The sequence below is a fragment of the Saccopteryx leptura genome, chromosome 2 (assembly GCF_036850995.1).
Source record: "Saccopteryx leptura isolate mSacLep1 chromosome 2, mSacLep1_pri_phased_curated, whole genome shotgun sequence".
Taxonomy (NCBI): domain Eukaryota; kingdom Metazoa; phylum Chordata; class Mammalia; order Chiroptera; family Emballonuridae; genus Saccopteryx; species Saccopteryx leptura.
In genome coordinates, this window is record NC_089504.1 from 18,684,728 (window position 1) to 18,705,275 (window position 20,548).

Sequence of the window (20,548 nt, forward strand, 5' to 3'; positions counted from 1 at the left end):
CACGCCCCAGGAGGGCTGGGGAGGCACCGCCCTTGGAAGTTCCTTGAGAAAACAGGGGTCCAGCCTGTAGCATCTATAGTGTCCACCACGTACTTACCAGACACAGTGGCTGGCAGGAAGAAGTGGGAAGTGGAGTTCTATGGGTAAGCATAGAAGGGGACATGGTAGCCCAGAGAGCAAGCATCAAAGGAATGAGAGGAGAAGAAAAAATTGAAAACAGAGCAAGAAGTGCCCAGTATAGAAACTCTCAGGGTCCCCATCGACAGCTCATGACTTCTGGGAAAGGGCACCCCACCTGGTACTGTTCTTAGTCCTTACTGTGTATCTGCTCACAGTGCTTAAGGTCTATACAGCATCCTGCCTCGGAGGTAGGGGCCTGGGTTCAAATCCTGGATATGCTTTGAACTTACTGTGTGATCTGGGACAGGTTGACTGGCCTCTCTGAGCCATATTTAAAGCAAAGGTTGAATGAGCTACTTGACAAGACTACTTTTTGGGCAGCGGCTTCCCGCTCCTCTGCAGTGCCCCTCTCGGCTGGGAACCCTGCTGAGATATCGAAGACCAAGTCCAGTGTGCTGTCATCATCATTAACCTGTTACTCACAGCCTGGGTTGGAGGGTCGAACTTGAAGTCATACTCTGTGTCCCATTTAACTTGACCTCGATTACTTCAGGCTTCCTAAGTTGGTGAGGGGAACGGCTCCCAGTTCTCACCTAGGGAAAGACTTTGCAAACCCCCTTCCACCTTCTCTGAGGAGTCTTACCAGTGCCCAACTTCCTGTCCTCCCTTGTCCACTGTTGGTTCAAATAGACACATCTTTTCTGTTCCAGTGTCTTTGGAGTTAGGACTGAAGTGTTGTTAATTCGTGGCGGGGGAACAGTATCTATCATACAGGGAATGCAGACGTGTGGTCAGGTCGGCTCTGTGATTGAACCCGCTCTGCAACTGACTACCCATGTGACTCAGGGGTCTCCTTTCCTTTCTCTCAGACTCTATTTCTTTATCCATAAATATACATAATATATGATCTACAACTTAAGATTGTTGTAAAGCTTAAGATAACATATAGTGCATTGATCGGCAAAGATGATATGTATACACGAGAAGGGTAGGTTGATATATGTTGTCGGTTAAGTAAATCAGGAGTCCCTTGAGAGTCAGGATCCGTGTTTTTATATTGCCTTTTAAGCTCTTCTCATGTAGTGTCCACTGGTACATAGGGTTGCTGAGTTGCACCTGCTTTAATAATGGCTGCACGCAAGGCACGTGGGCACACATAGATTTCTAGAAATGCACACAGCTGTTGAAATACACTCAGAGGATGAGCCTCCCTGAGTCTTTGAGCCTGTGAAAACCATAATCCTTCTTCTCCTCCTCTTTCTCCACTTCGTCCAATCCCCAGCTGTCCCGTGCTGAGTGTGGGAAAAAGAATCCAGCCCTGCCCTAAGCAATGCACATGTTATTACTTACATTCTACCCATAGTCCACACACACGCACACATGCACGCACATGCATACACATACATATGTGCAGACACATGGACATTTTATATCTGTATTTATATCTTTATCTTTGTTTATTCAGTATTTATTGAAGACTTGCCATGTGATCCAGCACGGTTTTTGCCACTAGGGATTTATTTGTGAATAAAATATACTGCTCACACCTGACCCGGTGGTGGCACAGTGGATAGAGCCTCAGACACAGAGGACCCAGATTTGAAACCCCGAGGTCGCTGGCTTGAGTGTGGGCTCATCCAGCTTGAGCGCAGAGTCACTGGCTTGAGCATGGGATCATAGACATGACTCCATGGTCACTGGCTTGAGCCTAAATGTTGCTGGCTTGAAGCCCAAGGTCACTGGCTTGAGCAAGGGGCCACTTGCTCTCCTGCAGTCCCCCTGTCATGGCACATATGGAAAAGCAATCAATGGACAACCAAGGAGACTAAGGAGCCACAACAAAGAATTGGTGCTTCTCATCTCTCTCCCTTCCTATTTGTCTGTCCTTATCTGTCCTTCTCTCTGTCTCTCTGTTTCTGTCACACACACAAAAATAATAATAAAATAAAATACACTGCTCACAAAAATTAGGGGATGTTTCAAAATGAATATGAAGCGATAGATAAAATATCCCCTACCTTCTGTGAGCAGTGTAGAATAACTCTTTGTTATTGTGAATTTTACACTCAAGAGGGAATGACAAACAAACTATAATAAGAATATTATACATTTGAAGATCATAAATATTAAAAACAAAAAGTAGAGCTGGGTCCATGGTGTTCTAATACACTTCTAGGTGTAGCAGGTGGGACATAGTTGAAATTTCAGAGGGAACCTTACTGAGAAGAGAGCCTGGGCTCGGAGTTCAAGGAGGTGAGGGAAGGAGCTGGAGAGAGAACAGCCCAGGCAGAGAAATGTCCATGCAGCTTGTGGGGAACATGCCAAAGGTTCAGAGTGAAGCCACGCTGTATTGGAAACAGTTGTTTATTTTTGTCTATCGAAGAGATAGAAAATTCAGGTGAGGATCATTAGAAACAGTCATTCTCACCATGGGTTGAGCTGTTATTATCTGTCAAGAATGTGGGTAAAACATATCTATTCTCTACTCTGAGAAATCCTAGCCACCCTGTGAGGCAGGTGGCGCTGTTTGTTTTATTGACAAGGAAACTGAGGCCAGAGGAGGTCAAGTGCTTAACCCAGTGACACACAGCGCATAAGTAACAGAGATGACATTCAAACACAACTGTGCCCCTAAGCTCTGCTTCGTACTGAGGTTCAGAGCAGTTCTGCTGCAGTCCTCAGACTTCTCCCTTTACAGATGAATCAGAGCCATAACCACCCACCAGAGGTCCCCTGTTTTCCCTTTAAGTAAACTTTTCTTCTTACATGAACACATATGGGACAAGGGGTGGGGCCGAAGGTGTTCAAACTCAGCATTCAGGAAGTTACAGATGTAAGAGACCCAGGCACCAAATTCTTGCCATGGTTACATTATGGAAGCAGGATCCTTCTAAACTGACATTGTTGTGTTTTTTTTTAATGGAACTTTAAACTTATTTATCTATTTATTTATTTTAGAACTAATTCACATACCATGAAATTCACCTATTTAAAGTATACAACTCAGTGAATTATAGGATATTCACAAAGCTGTGAAACCATCACAATTAATTCCAGAACATTTTAATCATCTGAAAAAGCAACTCCATACTCATTAGCAGTCACTACCATTGCCCCCTGCCTCCCAGCCTGGCCACCACTAATCTACTTCCTGTCTCTAGGAATTTACCGGTTGTGGACATTTCATATTAATGGGAATCATACAATATATGGTCTTTTCAGTCTGGATTATTTCACTTAACATAATGTTTTCAAGTTTCAGTGACATTGTAGTGTGAATAAGGACTGTATTCCTTTTCGCGGTTGAATAATATTCAATTGTATAGAAATACAACAATATCTTCATCCATTCATCAGTTTCATCAGTTGATGGACATCTGAGTTGTTTTCCAGTTTGGAGCTATTAAAAATAAAGCAGCTATGAAAATTTGGGTACGGATTTTTCTAATGGACATAGGTTTTCAATTCTCTTGGGTGCATACCTAGGAATAGAATTTTTAAAGAGATGTTCTTTCCCCATGGAATTGTTTTAGCACTCTTGGTGAAAATGAGTTGCTCATAAATGTATGAGTTTATTTCTGGACTCTCAGTTTTACTCCATTGATTTATATCCTTTTTTTTTTTTTTGTATTTTTTCTGAAGTTGGAAACAGGGAGGCAGTCAGACAGACTCCTGCATGTGCCTGACCGGGATCCACCCGGCATGCCCACCAGGGGGCAATGCTCTGCCCCTCTGGGGCGTTGCTCTGTTGCAACCAGAGCCATTCTAGCGCCTGAGACAGAGGCCACGGAGCCATCCTCAGCACCCGGGCCAACTTTGCTCCAATGGAGCCTTGGCTGCAGGAGGGGAACAGAAAAACAGAGAGGAAGGAGAGGGGGAGGGGTGGAGAAGCAGATGGGTATATCTATTCCTATATCAATATCAGACAATATTGATTATGGTAATTTTGTAGCAAGTTTTGAAATCAGGATGTGTGAGTCTTCCAATTTTGTGTTTTTCCAAGATGATTTTGGAGTAGCTTGTCAATTTCTGGGGGAGGGGCGAGAAGCTAGAATTTTGATAAGGATTGTATTGAATCTATAAATTAATTTGAGATTATTTCCATTTTAACAATGTTAAGGCTTCAATGATGTTTTGTAGTTTTTAGTGTGTCTTAAACTCCTTCTATTAAATTTATTCATAAGTGTTTCATTCATTTGATGCTATAGTAAATGTAATTATTTCTTAATTTTATCTCTTGATGGTTGATTGCTAGTACATTGAAATGCAATTAACTTTTGTCAATTCTTATTGTTGTGAATTCCATTGTTTTTCTATATACAAGATCATGTCATCTGGAAAGAGAGATCGTTTTACACTTTCCTTTACTACCTGGATGGCTTTATTTCTCTTCCTTGTTTAATTGCTCTGCTAGACCGTCAGTATAATGTTGAAGAGAAATAGTGAAAATGGACATCCTAGGCTACTCCTGATCTTTCAGGAAGCCTTCAGCCTTTATCAATAGGTGTGATTTTAGCTACGGGTTCTCCTCAGGTGCCCTTTCAAGTTTGGACAAGTCCCTTTATTTATTTATAGTTTATTGAATGTTTTTTTTATCATGAAAGGGTGTTGGGTTTTGTGAAAGCCTTTTCTTTGTCTACATAGATGATCATGTACTTTTTGTCTTTTATTCTATTAATACAATGTATTATACTGTTTGACTTTTATATGCTAAATCTTGCTTTTATGGGACTACTTAGTCATAGCATATAATTTTTAAAAATATGTTATTGGATTTTGTTAGTAGCTTGTTGTGTCTATATGTATAAGAGATATTGGGCTTTCCTTGTGGTGTCTTTGTCTGGTTTTGGTATCAGAGTCATACTGGCTTCATACAATTTTATTTTTCTTGACAGCGTTTGTGAAGGGTTGGTGTTAACATTTGGTGGAATCACTGGTAAAGACATCTGATGGCCCATTGTTTTATAGGGAAAGAAAGCAAGGTCTGTGCAGAAGGACTTCACCCAAGGCCATAGTGTTGATCAAGGACAAAGCCAGGGCAGCTCAGGGTTCAGACCCATCTCCACCAGTGGTTCACTAATTCTCATACTACTACTGAGAGCACCAGGTATTGTCAAAATGTAGCAGATGAAGAGACAGGCTCAGACACTTGGTGTGACTTGCCTACATATCCAGTGGCTGACCTGAAGCTCTAACCAGATCTTATGAAATACAGTGGCTTTATTGCTTATATAACACCCTACAGGAGTGTTGCCTTGGCCCAGAAATCATTGTCCCTACTTTATCTTACTTGGGTACCATGAAAAAGCCAGATAAGCAAGATAACATTTACTGTGCAAAGCATTGTTCCAGGTATTTTCCATGTTCTTTCTTACAATGATCTTGTGAGTCGAGTATTGTTAACTTCAGTTCACAGATATGGAAACTGAGGCTCTCAGAGACAATAGGAATAAGAAACACAGACAGGATACAAACTGAGCCCTTCTGACTTCGAATGCCGGGCTTGTTCTTTCTCACTCCCCACACCCTCTGCCCCTCCACCCACTGGAAAAGCTCAGCTCACCTCAAAGATGGAGACTGAGCTTAGCTTGAAGTAAATAGGAATCACCCTGCCGGTCATGTTCCCCAATTTAACGTCCAAGAGTCAGTCCAAGCTGATGGCCTCTGCTGGGCCGCCTGTCCTCTGGACTTGGCTTCGGCAAAATGCAATCTTGAAAGGCACCCTGTGAGAAGAGAAAGACTTCAGCTGTTGGAAATGTCGGTGTTGAAAAGGGGTGACGGGTGATGGTGTTCCTGCACTAAGAATGCTTCTTATCAAAAGTTGGGAACATAGGGTTCATCCTCCTAATGAATTTGCCTCCTCTGAACTGTGACTCAAGACCCCATTGGGACCCATGAATACTTAATAATTCTATCTATTTGGAAACAGCACTGGACTTTGAGTTAGGAGACCTATGCCTGTGCCTGGCTGAACTGGATCTGTGCCGTCTTTGGAAATTCAATTCAAATTTCCATGGCTCACTAGCCTCCTTGTAAAGTGGATTTAATAATACACCCCCCCCCCTTAGGCAGCTGTAGAGAGAACAGGGGACGCCTGTATAAGAGCTCCCAGGACTGCGTCCGATACCGAGAGAGTGCCCGGGAAAGGTGAATGGCATCTCTAAGGCACTTCTGCATCCAGCATGACCGTTTGGTCCTCACAGCATCCCCGTGGGGTAGTTGATGGGCACCTGAGGCACAGAGAGACCACACAGGCTGGCCGCAGCCACGTCGCTTGTTAACAGCAAGATTAAACCTACAGATCATGTACTCGGTCTTTTAATTCAACATACTTCCAAGTTATGTTTTCCTGCAAAACATTTCTATAACTTAAGTCACTTAAGAAATTACTGGGCTTTTTAAAAAACTGAGTTTCAAGGAGTCTGTTCAGTATACAATAAAGGTATAAGAAAACACCAGAAGTTGCTCTGAAGGTCCCAGGACTATAAATTGAATTAGAATAATCCAGCATTCCATGAGGACTTGAAACCATAGAATTAGTGTATGTCTGCTTTACCCTGAAAAACCCTATCAAAAGATGAACAGCCTCCGACTAAGAACTAGGGTCAGTCCCACTATGTGTTACCATGTGACCCATTCCCTGAAAATAAAGAGGAGAAGAGGAAGGGCCACCGAAGAAGAAAAGGAAGAACAAGAACTGCTGTGAAGCCAAGTCCAGTGTCAACCTGGATTTTCTTTCAAGAGGGGTCCTGTTGTACTTAACAGGTAAGCAGCTGGGCTCCGACAGGTCATTTGCATAGTATTTGCATATTAAAATCCCTTGCCATGTTTACTCCTCTGAGCCTTTTAGGGTGGGGAGGGGTAAAGATTGTTACCATTTTTTCTTAATAGGAAAACATGAGATTCTTGTAGGTCGTTGTCATTCCCTGCGGGGTACAGCTGACAAGGAGTCCAGGTGGCCTGCCTGTCCAGGGCTCAGTCTGGTATTTTAAAGAAGGAGGAAGGGCCACACCTGAAGCTGACTTGGGGAGGGGCCGTGATAAATGGTTCTTGCAGTGCTCGTAGCGCTGCCCCCCATTCTGTGTTCACTTGGCCCTCTCCCTGTTCTGCCGTGAGCTCCCCGAATGCCCCTGTGAGACCCACCTGGAGTGGAGCTGCCGTGATAGTCGCTCACCCTCAGCCAGGTCTTGGAGGGATTCTCAGCATGCTTTAATTGTAAAGCAGTTTATGTTTATTTAATTTTAAATGCCAGTATGGTCATCATCCATTTCTGAGTCCTGGTGTTCCTGGCACTGTGAGTTTCAGGGTAATGCTCATATCCCATTGCGTTTCGACAGGGACTTTGGTAGGCAGAGCAGTGGATGTCTAGCACTGGTTCTAGATTGCTGTAGCCTCCGCCCGAGCTTGGCACCAGCATCGATTTCAGACTGGCCCCCTGCCCTGAGCTCTCTGTGCTGCCATCTCCACCCCAACCTGTCACCTGTTAGCTCGTGAACTTGGAGGAGTTGAAGTTGGGTGCAGGTGGGGGGAGCTGGTGTCTAGAGTCCAACCTCAGACTGCCTCACACCTTTGTTCCAGGAAGGGTCGCCCAACCAAGCCTCAGACGGGGTTGTGTTCAAAGTAGACACCAGGACTGGAGCCCTTCACACCACGGCAGTTTCTCTGTGCTGGGCGCTGGACTTCAGTATTTACGTTGGTAGAGAGCCTGGTTGGTTGTCAGCCTGAGCTGGAGACGAGAGGGTCCTTTCTGGTGCTGGGGAGGTGGGCGGGCTGCCTGTGGACAAGGCAGGGATCCAATGGAACCCCCGGCTGTCCTTTCTCAAGGCTCACTGTGACACTCGGGGACGAAAGGAGGAGAGGGATGTTTTGCCTGGTGGCCTGCGCCCAGCTGGGGTAAACTTTGCACATCTGGATTCCAGCAGCCAGTCTGTCCCGTCCCACCCCGCGCCCTCATTTCACGGGCTGGGAACCCCAGGGCAGAGCCCGGTCGTACTTGCCCAAGGCCACGCGGCTTGTTCAGCGCCTGGACCCAAGTGGGAGTTCAGACCTTCAGCAGGCAATCCTGGCGTTGGACCCGTGTGACCTTGGAGAGTCACCTGAACCCACTGAGCCTATGTGTGAAACAGGACTGATTTCTAACCATGGGATCAAGGGAGCTAAAGTAAGCAAATGATTTTATGTTACGAACTGTCAAAACTCTAGATCAAGGTCAACAGACTTTTCTCTAGAAGCCTAGATCACAAATATTTTAGGCCTCGGGGGCCATATGGTCTCTGTTGCAATTACTCAACCCTGCGCTCGTGTGAAAGCATCCCCAGAAAATACATTTTAAGTGAATGAGTGTGGCAGTGGTCTATTCAGACATTATTTATAAAAAAAAAAAAACAGGCAGCAGACCGGATTTGGCCTGTGCACCACAGTTTGCGGACCCCTGCTCTAGATGCTCGGAAGTTGTTACGGCTGCTGCTATCGATGACATAACGAATGACCTTAAATTTTAGTGTCTCAAAAACACCCGCTTGATTATGCTGATAGATTCTGTGGGTCCAACATTCAAATAGGGCACAGCAGGTCGGGCTGTCTTTGCTCCATGAAGTCCAGGGCCTCAGTTTCAAGGTTTTAAAAGTTGGGAGTTGACTTAACCACTTGGGGAGAAATGACCCGACGGCCCCTTGATGCCTCCGTCTGGAGCCTGGGCTGGCACCGCCTGCACGCCGCGACTGCTGAGGTCCCGGAAGCAGCTTTTCCACGTGGCCTGGCTTCCTCACGCTAAGGTGCGTCTTGCATGGAGGCTCAGGGCTCCAAGTGAGAATATTTCAGCGAGTGAGGTGAAAGTCGCAGAGCCCTTTATGACCCAGGCTCCACCCCGCGCCTCTTCCGCTGTGCTCTCTCGGAGTGCTCGTGAACCTGCCCACGGTCAAGGTGAAGGGACATAGGACCTCTGCCTCTCAATGGGAGCAATGTCGAAGAATTTGGGGAGGAGTTCATTTTGAAACCATTATAGACGACATTAACAATTTAAACACACATACACATTGGATAACGGCAAACAGCTCACTTAGCATTCACCATGTGTCACCTACGGTTTTAAATACTTTATCCATTTGAGGTGGTAATAGTTCCATTCATTGTTTAAAGACAAGAAACACCGAAGAACAGAGAGATTAATTACCTTGCCCAAGGTCGTAAAGATAGTAGGTTGTAGAACCGGCTTTTGAACTTGGGTAGGCAGGCCCCGAAGGCTGACCCCACACCCCGCGCCCCGCATGGAATGGGAATGTTCGTCCTGCTCCCTGCGCAGAGCTGGCTGAGGAACCCGCGTCCGTGGCCTGCCGGGAGTCTAGTGAGTTCTGCCGCTAACAATTGATATGACACACCTGCTCGGGGTCCAGACTGTTCTGTGCACCATGGGTAGTTCAAAGGGAAGAGGGGTGATGCTCAGTTTTGTTCATAAGAAACCTAAAATAAGGGTGGTGGGGGGGGGGGTTGAATGCTGATCTGATTCTCTGGGAGGGAACCGTTGCTTCCACTTTGCAGGTGAGGAAACCAAGGCCCAGTGGTTGAGTGGCTGCTTGCCCGGTAGTTGAGAGGGTTGAGATTCGAAGCTGGAGCAGTCTGCTATGGACCCCATGCTCTTTGCCGTACACTGCAACAGAGAAAGATCCGGATGACACCGTCGCTCCCAGAGGCCAAAGCCCAGTCCCTAGAAGAGTAGGTCCAGCCTGCCCCTGAGGGGTGACCTGGATTCCTGTCCTCGCTGTGGAGACGGGAGACTGAGCCCCGCAGAGGGGCAGTTAGGAGCCCCGGCCAGCCAGCTGCTCAGACCCAGCGTGGCAGCTGCCACGTTTTGCTGCGAATGGCGGCGGCGGGGGCGGGGGGGGGGGTGCGATGGCTGTTGGAGGGGAGGGGAGGGGGCAGCGAACTAACGGGAAGTTAGCATTTTACAAGACCAGGGCTTCTGGCCTGGAAACATCTGTTTCCCTTCAAATCGGCGAGGAGACTTTGGCCTCCCCAGAATGCCTCAACCGTGTGGCGGCTGGGGAAGGGCAGGCGTTGGCCCAGAGACTTCAAACGCATTCCCCCGCTCTCCCGGGGACCTGGTCCTGATGCGGGCCTCTGGGGCTCTGTCCCCGCTCTTACCCCCTGTCAGATCCGTGAGAAGCTCTCACCGCCAATTAACTTCTCAGTTTCATTCTCTCACCCCTGCTGGGAGGGGGTCTGGGGGTCTGGGATGGGACCAACAACAGCTTCCTCTCCACCTACCCTCCTCTGATCTTTACTAGGACAAGTACCCTGGGAGTGTGTGTGGCTGGGGGAGGGGGGCTCAGAGCCATGGGCCGACGCATCATAATAATACTGTTGAGGATAAAACCCACGGCGATCTCTCACGGAGTGCCAGCACACACCGGGCATCATGGTGAACCCTTCCGTACCACAGTTCACTTACTCTCAAAATGACCCTATCCAGGGGGATTTAATATCATGATTCCTATTTTACAGATGAGCAAATGGAGGCAAGGCCTCACACGGCATCGGGAGCCAGGAGTTCAAACCAAATCGCCTAATCCCAAAGCCGGGCCATTCCGTTCTTCTGTCCTGTCATGAGCCTCGGATCTATTCACGTTTTGTTCATTTTACAGATGGAAAAATGGATTTTCAGACAAGAGAACTATTTCCTCATAGTTGACGGAGTCGTCCAGTCAGTCTGCCATTCATTCTGGGAAGTATTCGCTGGGCACCTCGTGGTTTAGGTAGCTGAGCACCAGGTGTAGGTGGTTAAAGATGGCCAGAGCCATATTCTGCTCCCGACGATCCTCACGTACTCCTGGGGGCAGGAGAGAGGAGTGTGGGCACTGACCTACCTGCGAGACAGGCACTGTAACAGGCTTTCCTGCCGGGAGAAGGGTTTTCCAGAGGAGATGAGGTTTGGCTGCTGCTTCCGGGGCCAGGTGAAGAGGGTCAAGGGGGAGGAGGGGAAGAGTGATCCAGACAGGGGTCCATAGCATGTGCAAAGGCAAAGAGCGGGGAGGAGTGGGGGATCCAGACAGGGGTCCATAGCATGTGCAAAGGCAAAGAGCGGGGAGGAGTGGGGGATCCAGACAGGGGTACATAGCATGTGCAAAGGCAAAGAGCGGGGAGGAGGGGGGATCCAGACAGGGGTACATAGCATGTGCAAAGGCAAAGAGCGGGGAGGAGGGGAAGAGTGATCCAGACAGGGGTACACAGCATGTGCAAAGGCAAAGAGTGGGGAGGGGGGGTCCAGACAGGGGTACACAGCATGTGCAAAGGCAAAGAGTGGGGAGGGGGGGGGTCCAGACAGGGGTCCACAGCATGTGCAAAGGCAAAGAGCAGGGAGGAGGGGAAGAGTGATCCAGACAGGAGTACATAGCATGTGCAAAGGCAAAGAGCGGGGGGGGGGGGTGCGGGGGGGGATCCAGTTCTGGACTCATTAGCCGCTGGATACGGTCCTACTGTGAACCAGAGATGGAAGCGGATTGGTCAACAAGGCTAGATCTGTGGCCAGAGTTCACTTGCGACTCAATGGTAGAATGCTGTTCAGTGAATGAACATCAAGAAGCGGCACTAAGGGCCCCTTAGTCCCCAGGGTGTCGGGGAAACACTGAGAAATACTTTGCCAACGAACAGTCAATCCCAAGGCACTTCCCCACGTGCGTTGAAATCCCAGTACACGAAGGCCATGTTGCTTCAGGCACCGGGGACCTCACAGCCCACAGTCTGTGGGGAGGCTGCGACAGGGACTCGGGTTTCCAGCACTTTGGGCAGCATTTGGTCAGAGGAAAAAATAGCCAGGATTCGAGCCCGCAGCTCCAGGTGCCTGAGTACGCCATCCCACTTCCTCCTCGGAACACCTCTTTTCTAATGAAAGCACCCCAGGTGCAGCTGGGTCAAAGCTGGCAGCTGTACAAGAAGCGGGAGGGGGGGATGTACAGATGAAACACAAGGAGGAGTCAGGAAAGCCCGTGTCTTTATTCTGATCTTATTGCCCGGGGGTCCTTGATCAAGTCTGTTTTCTCTGGGGCCTCAGTTTCCCCACCTGTAGCATGAGGATATGGGGTCTGGTGATGGCTCAGGAGTTCTCGTGCAAATTTCAGAGGCTCTCGGCCTGCCTCAGTGGGCAGAAAGCAGACGGAAGAACCGGGCAGAAGGTCGCTGGCACCCTCCTTGGTCTCCGGAGGAACCAGAGGTCTGACTGTGCCCTCCCTCAGTAGCCCTCCCCCTTCCACTCTGCTCTGTGGACATGTAGATGGGTCTGCCTCTCGGTCTCTCCCTCTCCCTCTCCCTGCTCCGCGTCAGGGGCCGCCATGCTATTCCCCTCACAAAGAGCTCCCCCCTCTCAAGGCCCTGCCTGGTCCCCTAACAGCTTTCAGATGTGTCCCTGGAACAGTTCTACAATTACAGCTGAGACAGGCAGAAAGCGTATGACCTTGTGACTTTTGACCCGGGACTGTGAGGTTGACATCTTCCTCTTTCTCCACTCCTCCGCCCCCACCGGCAGGGTGGCCTGAAGCCTTTTCCGTCCTGAGGCCTCCACTGACATGTTTGGTTACTCTAATAACACAAATAGGAGCTACCTTTCAGGGGGCAAGACTGAACCAGGCCTGCTGTGATCATTATATCACTGAGTCCCGATCCCCAGCTCAGGAACTGTGGATAATTTCACCCTGGTGGACAGGTGCCGAGACAGAGTCTCAGAGAAGGTGAGGTGACTTCCCAAAGGATGCTCAACCAGTAACCAGGAAAGTAAGGATTCTACCCAGGTTTTGTAACCTGAAAACCTAGTACTACTTCCCAGGATACCGTGAGTCATGCTGCTTGGTGAAGCAGAGAGGTGACCCTGGACCCTCTTGGTGGAGGACATGTGTTGCAGTAGCACCATGGAAACCTAAGTAGCCAATGGGAAAGCAGCATTTAAAAAAGAAATGTCCACCTCCTCACGTTTTGAGGCTCATTCACATATTTTGTTCCATTCACTACGGCCTTTTGTGTTTCTGACAGTTGAAATGCATCCCCTTCTCTTCCACTCCAAGGAAGCCTTTTCCGAATGCACACTGTACACAGATAAGCGCTCTTACACGGTTTATATAACAATCTGCAGCTCACAAGCCATGTCTCGTGTGCTCCATGTGCTTCCGAGGTGGCCGTGCACCTCTCTGCAGTCGTTCCTGTGTTTTTTGTTTGTTTGTTTTTGTTATTGTGACAGAGACTGAATCAGAGAGAGGGACAGATAAGGACAGACAGACAGGAAGGGAGAGAGCTGAGAAGCATCAGTTCTTCGTTGCGGCACCTTCGTTGTTCATTGATTGCTTTCTCATATGTGCCTTGACCAGGGGTGGGAGGCTACAGCAGAGCGAGTGATCCCTTGTTCGAGCCAGTGACCTTGGGCTCAAGCTGGTGAGCCTTGCTCAAACCAGATGAGCCCTGGCGACCTCGAGGTTTTGAACCTGGGTCCTCTGTGTCCCAGTCCAATGCTCTTTCCACTGCGCCACCGCCTGGTCAGGCCATTCCTGTGTTGTTGGTGCAGACGCTGAAATTGAGAAAGGAGATGTGATGATGCTCAAGTTTGTTCACTTACTCAAACGCTCACTGAGTGCCTACTGTATACGTACACAGTACTGGGTTACATGCCAGGGACAGAGCAGCACCCAAGCTGCAGTTGGCACCTTTTGGGAGCCACAGGCTGGGGTCTGGACCCTGCCTCTGCCATGTTCTAGAGGGGGCATTGTGTGGGCAGTTTAAGTGCTTACACAGTGTTACCCAGTACCGTCCCTACCTCTCCGCGTTGCCACTCGCTTATTCTAACATCCTGGAGCTTTTTGTGTGTGATCTGCTTTCAGTCCCTCCGCGAGCCTTCCCAAACTTAACTCACCTGTACGGCACTTATATCTGACACCCGTGCGCACTGGCGTGTGAGGTGGCCGCAGCATGCCTCTCCCAGATGCCTGACACCGTGGGTGCTCCCCCCTGGTGGGTCACTTAGTATTCGTCTCGGTTGTCACATCTACTGTCAGGGTATGTCAATGCTTGCTTTCGGCCACCCTTATTTTTCTTCATAATGTCACCAAAGCACAAGAGTAGTCATGCTGGTAATTCAGATATGCCAAGGAGAAGCCATAAAGTACAATTAATAGCCTAAAAGATCTTATGGCAGGTGTGTATGTGGAGGAAAAAACATTGTAGATATAGAGTTGGGTACTATCTACAGTGTCAAGCATCCACTGAGTCACAGAACAAGCCCCCATGGATAAGGGGGACTGTGGTACAACCTGGTTAAGAACATAATCTTTAGGTTCAGGCAGAGACACCTAAGTCCTGTCCCCATTGCTACTTAACATGACATAATAGGTCAGTGGTCTGGCATCTTTGGAACTAATGTCCTTATCAGTAAAATGGAAACATTCCCAGTACCCAACTCAGAGTGTGAAGAGTCCCTGGAATAATGCACGTCGGTGACCCAGCGCCTGTGAGCACCTGTGAGCACCTGTGAGCAGGCAGCCACGCCTGTCCTCACACCCAGGCAGTGTGCTGCTGGGCTCCCTGCATTCGAGCTGACAATTCTGCAAGGAGGGACTTGTTTCTGATGTTACTGGGAGAGTGCGGAGCATAGAGGATAATCACTAGCCCAAGGTCATACCGCTGGGGAGGACCAGAGCCGCGATTTCAGTGGATGCCCATGGGGCTACAAGGCTCCCTCTGCTCCCCACAGCGTGCCAGCAGGGCTCTGGGTGACCTGGCCCCTCCTAGACCCCTTCCCCAAACCCCGTGTGCAGCCAGATGGCTCAGGGCTGACCTTCCTGCAGTGCTAGGAGGTGTCTCCATGGGTCTGTCACGGTCCTGGGAGCAGTGCCTCATTGCAGCAAAGGATGTGGAGCAGACACGTATGGTAATGTTGCCAGCCTGGTTGGTGGCGTCACAGACACAGACCTGGCCTGATTGGTCAATGAATTCCTTTGTGCGCCAAGAATGTCCACTTCCTACTGCTTGTTATGTCACCTGGGGAAGGAAAGACAGGCTGGTGCCACCAAACTGCCTTAATTACAATGAAACTGAATTAATACCAGGCAATGAGTTAGAAACACATTCTTGGGTTGGGGTAAGTACTTTCCCAGTTCTTTAAGAGAGACATTGAGCTGATTTAAAAAGATTTCTACACACACACACACACACACACACACACACACACACACACACACAAATGGCCTTTTCCCCATAAAGATACTGGCTTCTGTTTACTGTGACCCTTGTACCAAGAAGTTCTGATTCACGGTGTCTTTTATAAAAACAACCTTTGGGGCATCGGCCATCCGGTATCCATGCTGACCGTTGCAGATGACCAAGTTCAGACCGTCAAAGCCAGTGGGGGCTGAACAGGGGCAGTGGCAGCAGCTGAGAGCAAAGGGCGCTGTTTTAAAGTAAGACCAACCCTGGTACAGGTGCCAGCTCTTTACATTCTCACTCTGTGACTTTGGACAAATTGCTTAACCTTTTTTGATTTTCTGTTTCCTCTTCTGAAAGATGGAGATAATAAGGGTGATTATGAAAAGATACAGAATGGCACTGCCCCTTCCTAGCTGGGGTGAGCCACGTGTGCCTAATAAAATCATGCTGGTACAGAGTCGATATCCATGGACCCTTGGCCGGAAGACCGTAGCCAACAGTGTTTAAATTCATGGGCTGTGGAGACAGACAAACCTGGGCCTGAGCCGCCAGTCCCTGTAATTGCTGTGTGGTTCTGGACAAGCTGCTTCCCCTCCGTGAAGCTCAAATGAAACAGAATAACAGGAACTATCTTTTAGGACTCTTTGAGGGGAATTAGTGCTAATGCAGGTAAAAGTGCTTGACACGTATTAAGGTCTTAGTACATATTAACTAAGTTGTACAACCGCCTCATATTTACGGAATGCCTAATATGTGCAGTCAAACGGGGCTCACCGTGCTGCAACCGGGAGAGCCTAGGCACACCCATTTCATACTGGGAGGTGCGTTTAGATATTAGGGAAGGCGGAAAGGAAAGCGGTCCCCTGGGATCACAGTTTCTTCTACTGGACCCAGGACACCCTCTTCCCACGCCACACTGCTGCGTCTGTCCTTGAGGACAGATGAAGGAGGATGCATCTCAAAAGCATGACATTCGGATGCTCAACCCCTCTACTCAGTCCGCTCCTGGCCTTCAAGGCTCCTCTCTTCTTGGACATCTGCCCTGCCCCTTAGACTTTGTTTAAAACCGTAGGCCAGAAGTTAGGGACTGCTCTGGAAAGGAACCTGTGCCTGCCTTGGGTTGGACCTGCATCCACCTGGTCCACAGTGTACCGGCTCTTCCCTTTTCATGCCACACGTTCTGTCCACTTCCCCCGGTATGGCATGGAGTCTCAGGTGACATCACAGAAAGGTGGGGACATGCCTGCGAACGAGGAGAGCTCTGAGACTCCCTATCATGACCCACAGGGGCCCCACTGATCTTCCGCCTCATGTCATTTTGCTACAGCCACACCAGCTGCCCATTGATCCTTCTCTCCTCAGGGCCTTTGCACATACTGCTCTCCCCGCCTGGATGGCTCCTCACCCAGGCCTTCCCCCCATCTGCCAGTTCCTTCCCATTCTTCAGTTCTCAGCTCGCACCTTCCCTCCTCAGGAAGGCCTTCGTGGACACAGCTGTCTGAAGCTCTTACACTCTGCCTCCACATTCATCTTTTCCACCTTATCCTGTGATAGTCTCTCTCACATTTACCCTTACATAATATGTTATTTACTTTTTGATTAGCTTCGTGCAAGTAGGGAGTTGAATCTCTTGCTCATCCTTATAACCTGAGCACAGAAAATAACTCCTGGTGCCGAGTTAATGCTCAGTAAGTATTTGTCAAATAAGTGAATGAAATAATGCAGAAGTGAGTGTGCCCAGCTGTGCAGGATAACGTTGGGGTTCACTTCTCAGGCGCTGGACTCAGACTGCACTGTTCCTCCTTAACTGGGAGTCCTCAGCTTCCTCACGGGCAAAATATAGGTGACAATTCCCTGCCTTCTCGGCTTGCTTACTGGCAGATGAAGAATTTAAGTTCAAGTTCCCAGGAGGCAGTTGGTGCTCAGTAAATACTTTATAATGTTCTTTTCTTTCTTCTTCTTTTTTTTTTTTTCAAGCCACTTTTCCTGCAGCCTGAGTTTTCTCACCCACAGCTGAGCCATGAGTTGTTGTCCCCCTTGCAGTGATTGTCCAGGGCTTGTCTGAAGTCCCAGCCTAACGCTGTTTCCTTGCTGTGCGACAGGTTCACGCTGTATGCTGTGGACACCCGAGGGAGGCACTCGGAGCTCAGCACCGTGACCCTGAGGACGGCCTGTCCACTGGTGGATGACAACAAGGCAGAAGGTAGGTGACCCGTTTCTTTAGTTCCCAGGAGACTCCCACACTACCTCTAAGTTTTGTACCTGACAGTCACTAACAAGCGCCCCTTGACCACCCCCACGCATACAGGCATTGGGAGAAGAAAGGAAAGGAACTGAAGGAGGAGGAACATAGAGCTAAATTCACCACAGCCATGGAAGAAACCCAGAATGCCATCTTTGTCAGTGGACAGTCTTGCTCCTCTTTTATGGAGTTTGTCTGTGGTTTGATTTAGAACCAAGGAGTGATGGAAGGCCAGGGTCTCTTTGCCTAGACTTCTTAGCAACCAATCCCTTTCGGCATTTCAGTCTGTGCCGGAGCTGGTAAATTGGCAGTGCTTAAAAGACCACTTCAATTCTGTGCCTGTGCAGACATCAATAGCTGATCACAGCACACTTCCCCATGGAGCTCAGTGTGGCCTCAGAATCCTGAGCATAGAGCTACAATGAGTGACTGTCGGTCAGATTTAGCACGCAAGAGTAAACCTTTTTGCTTCTCCTGATCCGTGGAGTTGTAAATATCAGACAAAACACTTAAAAGAGTAGAATCAATCAGACCCACCATATACTTTATTCTCAAGCAATGTCTACATCAGGGCTGGGAAAGATATGATAGTAGCTCAAGCCAGCTCAAGCCCTGGTGGTTCACTCCAAGTTGAGCAAGTACTTTCTAAAAGATCTTGTATAAGCAATGCAGGAGAGACAGGGTCTCCACCTTTTAGGAGGTCACGGCCCAGAGGGAGAGAGGGGAGACGTGTCTACAGAAGACTTGATAACAAATGTTCTGTGTGTAGGCAGACAAGAGGAAATGTTGACCGACTGAGTCTCAAAGACAAAAGGATTTGAGATGTTTTCCTGATAATTGTATTATTACTATTATAAAATGACACATTTACATCATTAAAAAAATAAGAAAAAGACAAATCAGAGTAGAAAATAATGCAAAGTAAATGCTCCTCTCGTCCTAACCCCAAGTCCCCCAGATTCTTCTAGAGGTCTGTGTTGTCAGCAATGACTTGGGGTGGGGACATATATATATTTTTATCAGAGTCTTCAAAGATGGAAAGATGTGCTTTCTACTCAGGAGAGCAGCCCGTGACGAATTTAAGTGACATCGATTTAGTAGGAATGGCTGCAGGAGCATGAATGGTCTGGATTGGCAAGTAGAAGAGTCTGGATTTTCTTTGAAAGATTTTTTTTTTGTATTTTTCTGAAGTGAGAAGCGGGGAGGCAGAGAGACAGACTCTCGCATGCACCCTACCAGGATCCACTCGGCATGCCCTCTAGGGGGCAATGCTCTGTCCATCTGGGGTGTCACTCCATTGCAACTGGAGCCATTCCAGTGCCTGAGGTGGAGGCCATGGAGTCATCCTCAGAGCCTGGGCCAACTTTGCTCCAGTGGAGCCTTGGCTACAAGAAGGGAATAAAGAGAGAGAGAGAAAGGAGAATGGGAAAGGGTGGAGAAGCAGATGGGCGCTTCTCCTGTGTGCCCTGGCTGGTATTGAACCCAGGACTTCCACACACCGGGCTGATGCTCTACCACTGAGCCAACTGGCCAGGGCTTCTTTGAGAGATTTTGAATGGAGACCCATCAGACCTTATTGCAGAAATATGTTGTAAACACGACAGAGGGAAGATAGAAGGAGACTGTTGAGATGAGCCTAGGACAGTTTACTTAAGCTTCTGCACTTGTTTGAAATTTTACATTAAATTATGGGCACAAAACTTGTGTTAACAATTAAGCTTGCAGTTGTGAGCACTGACTTTGTGCTAAGCCCCGTGTCAAGTTCTTTACGTCTAGTTTTAAATTAAGTCCCCACAGTGCACCTCAGAATAGACGTTGTTATCACAGTTGATAGGAAAACTGAACACAGCTAAGTTAATGATGTATTGAGCTGGAATTAAGATCCGTCTGTCCCCGAAGACCATGCATGTGAACTCCTGCACGGTGTGCCTCCCATGTTTCCATCCTCACTGTTCCCGCCTGTCCAGTGACCCGTCCTGCGCTCCTTCCCCCTCAGAGATAGCTGACAAGATCTACAACCTGTACAATGGGTACACAAGTGGGAAGGAGCAGCAGACCGCCTACAACATGCTGATGGAGGTCTCAGCCTCCATGCTGTTCCGCGTCCAGCACCACTACAACTCCCACTACGAGAAGTTCGGCGACTTCGTCTGGAGGAGCGAGGACGAGCTGGGGCCCAGGTATGAGTGCACGGCTGTGAGCGGAGGGGCAAGTCCTTCTTGCTGTCATTTGAGTGGACTAGACCCTTTCCCTCCCGCAGGCTGAGAATGGGCTTTATCAAACAAACATGGGTGGCAGTCACCTTAGCCATGTCGGGACTAGATAGAGATGGGACATGGGCAGGAAGAAAGAATCTTGGAATTGTAGCTTCTGAGACTCCTGGAATGTCAGATGAGAAGAAGCATCAGTGCTCCTTGGGTGACTCGCGTCCCTTGGCAACTTCCACCTGTAGTCCTAGAGATGGGAAACTCAGCCTCCTTCAGGGGATGTGTCCTCACCGAGATCTTGGAGAGGCACGGTTGGCAGGGTCACAGCCCTTGTCCAGGCCTCTTCCCACTCTTCTACAAGAAAGCTGAGTTTTCCTGGAATGAAGTCCAATAGCGACCATGTCTAAAAACATTCATAAACTCAACATGTATTAAGGCGTGATTTTTGTCACCAGCAATTACTGTGTCGTCATTGTTCTAAGAGCTATGAAGGATTCAGACATAACTAAGATACAGTTGCCATCTTCTGACGCTTAATATAGTAGCATATGAAATGGTAGCTGCACCCAACCGGGCAGTGGCGCAGTGAATAGAGTGTCGGCCTGGGATGCTGAAGACCCAGGTTTGAAACCTCAATGTCGCCAGCTTGCACACAGGCTCACCAGCTTGACTGTGGGGTGACCGGCTTGAGCGTAAGATCATAGATGTGACCCAGTGAAGGAACCTGGCGCTCTCCCTTTAGGGAGGGAGACTGGCGAGTGTTAGAGATGCACTAAGGACACAGTCCCAAACAGAGACTTTT

General features: G+C 48.6%; 1 protein-coding gene across 5 annotated transcripts in view; it reads left to right on the top strand.

Moving 5' to 3' along the window:
• ASTN2 (astrotactin 2) overlaps positions 1–20,548 on the top strand; it is a 907,524-nt gene that overhangs the window by 876,556 nt on the left and 10,420 nt on the right. For all 5 annotated transcript variants that reach the window (XM_066367319.1, XM_066367321.1, XM_066367320.1 and 2 more), the window contains 2 exons: positions 17,400–17,500; positions 19,536–19,719. In XM_066367319.1, the coding sequence (XP_066223416.1) occupies positions 17,400–17,500; positions 19,536–19,719 (285 nt within the window). The remainder of the gene's footprint in view (positions 1–17,399; positions 17,501–19,535; positions 19,720–20,548) is intronic.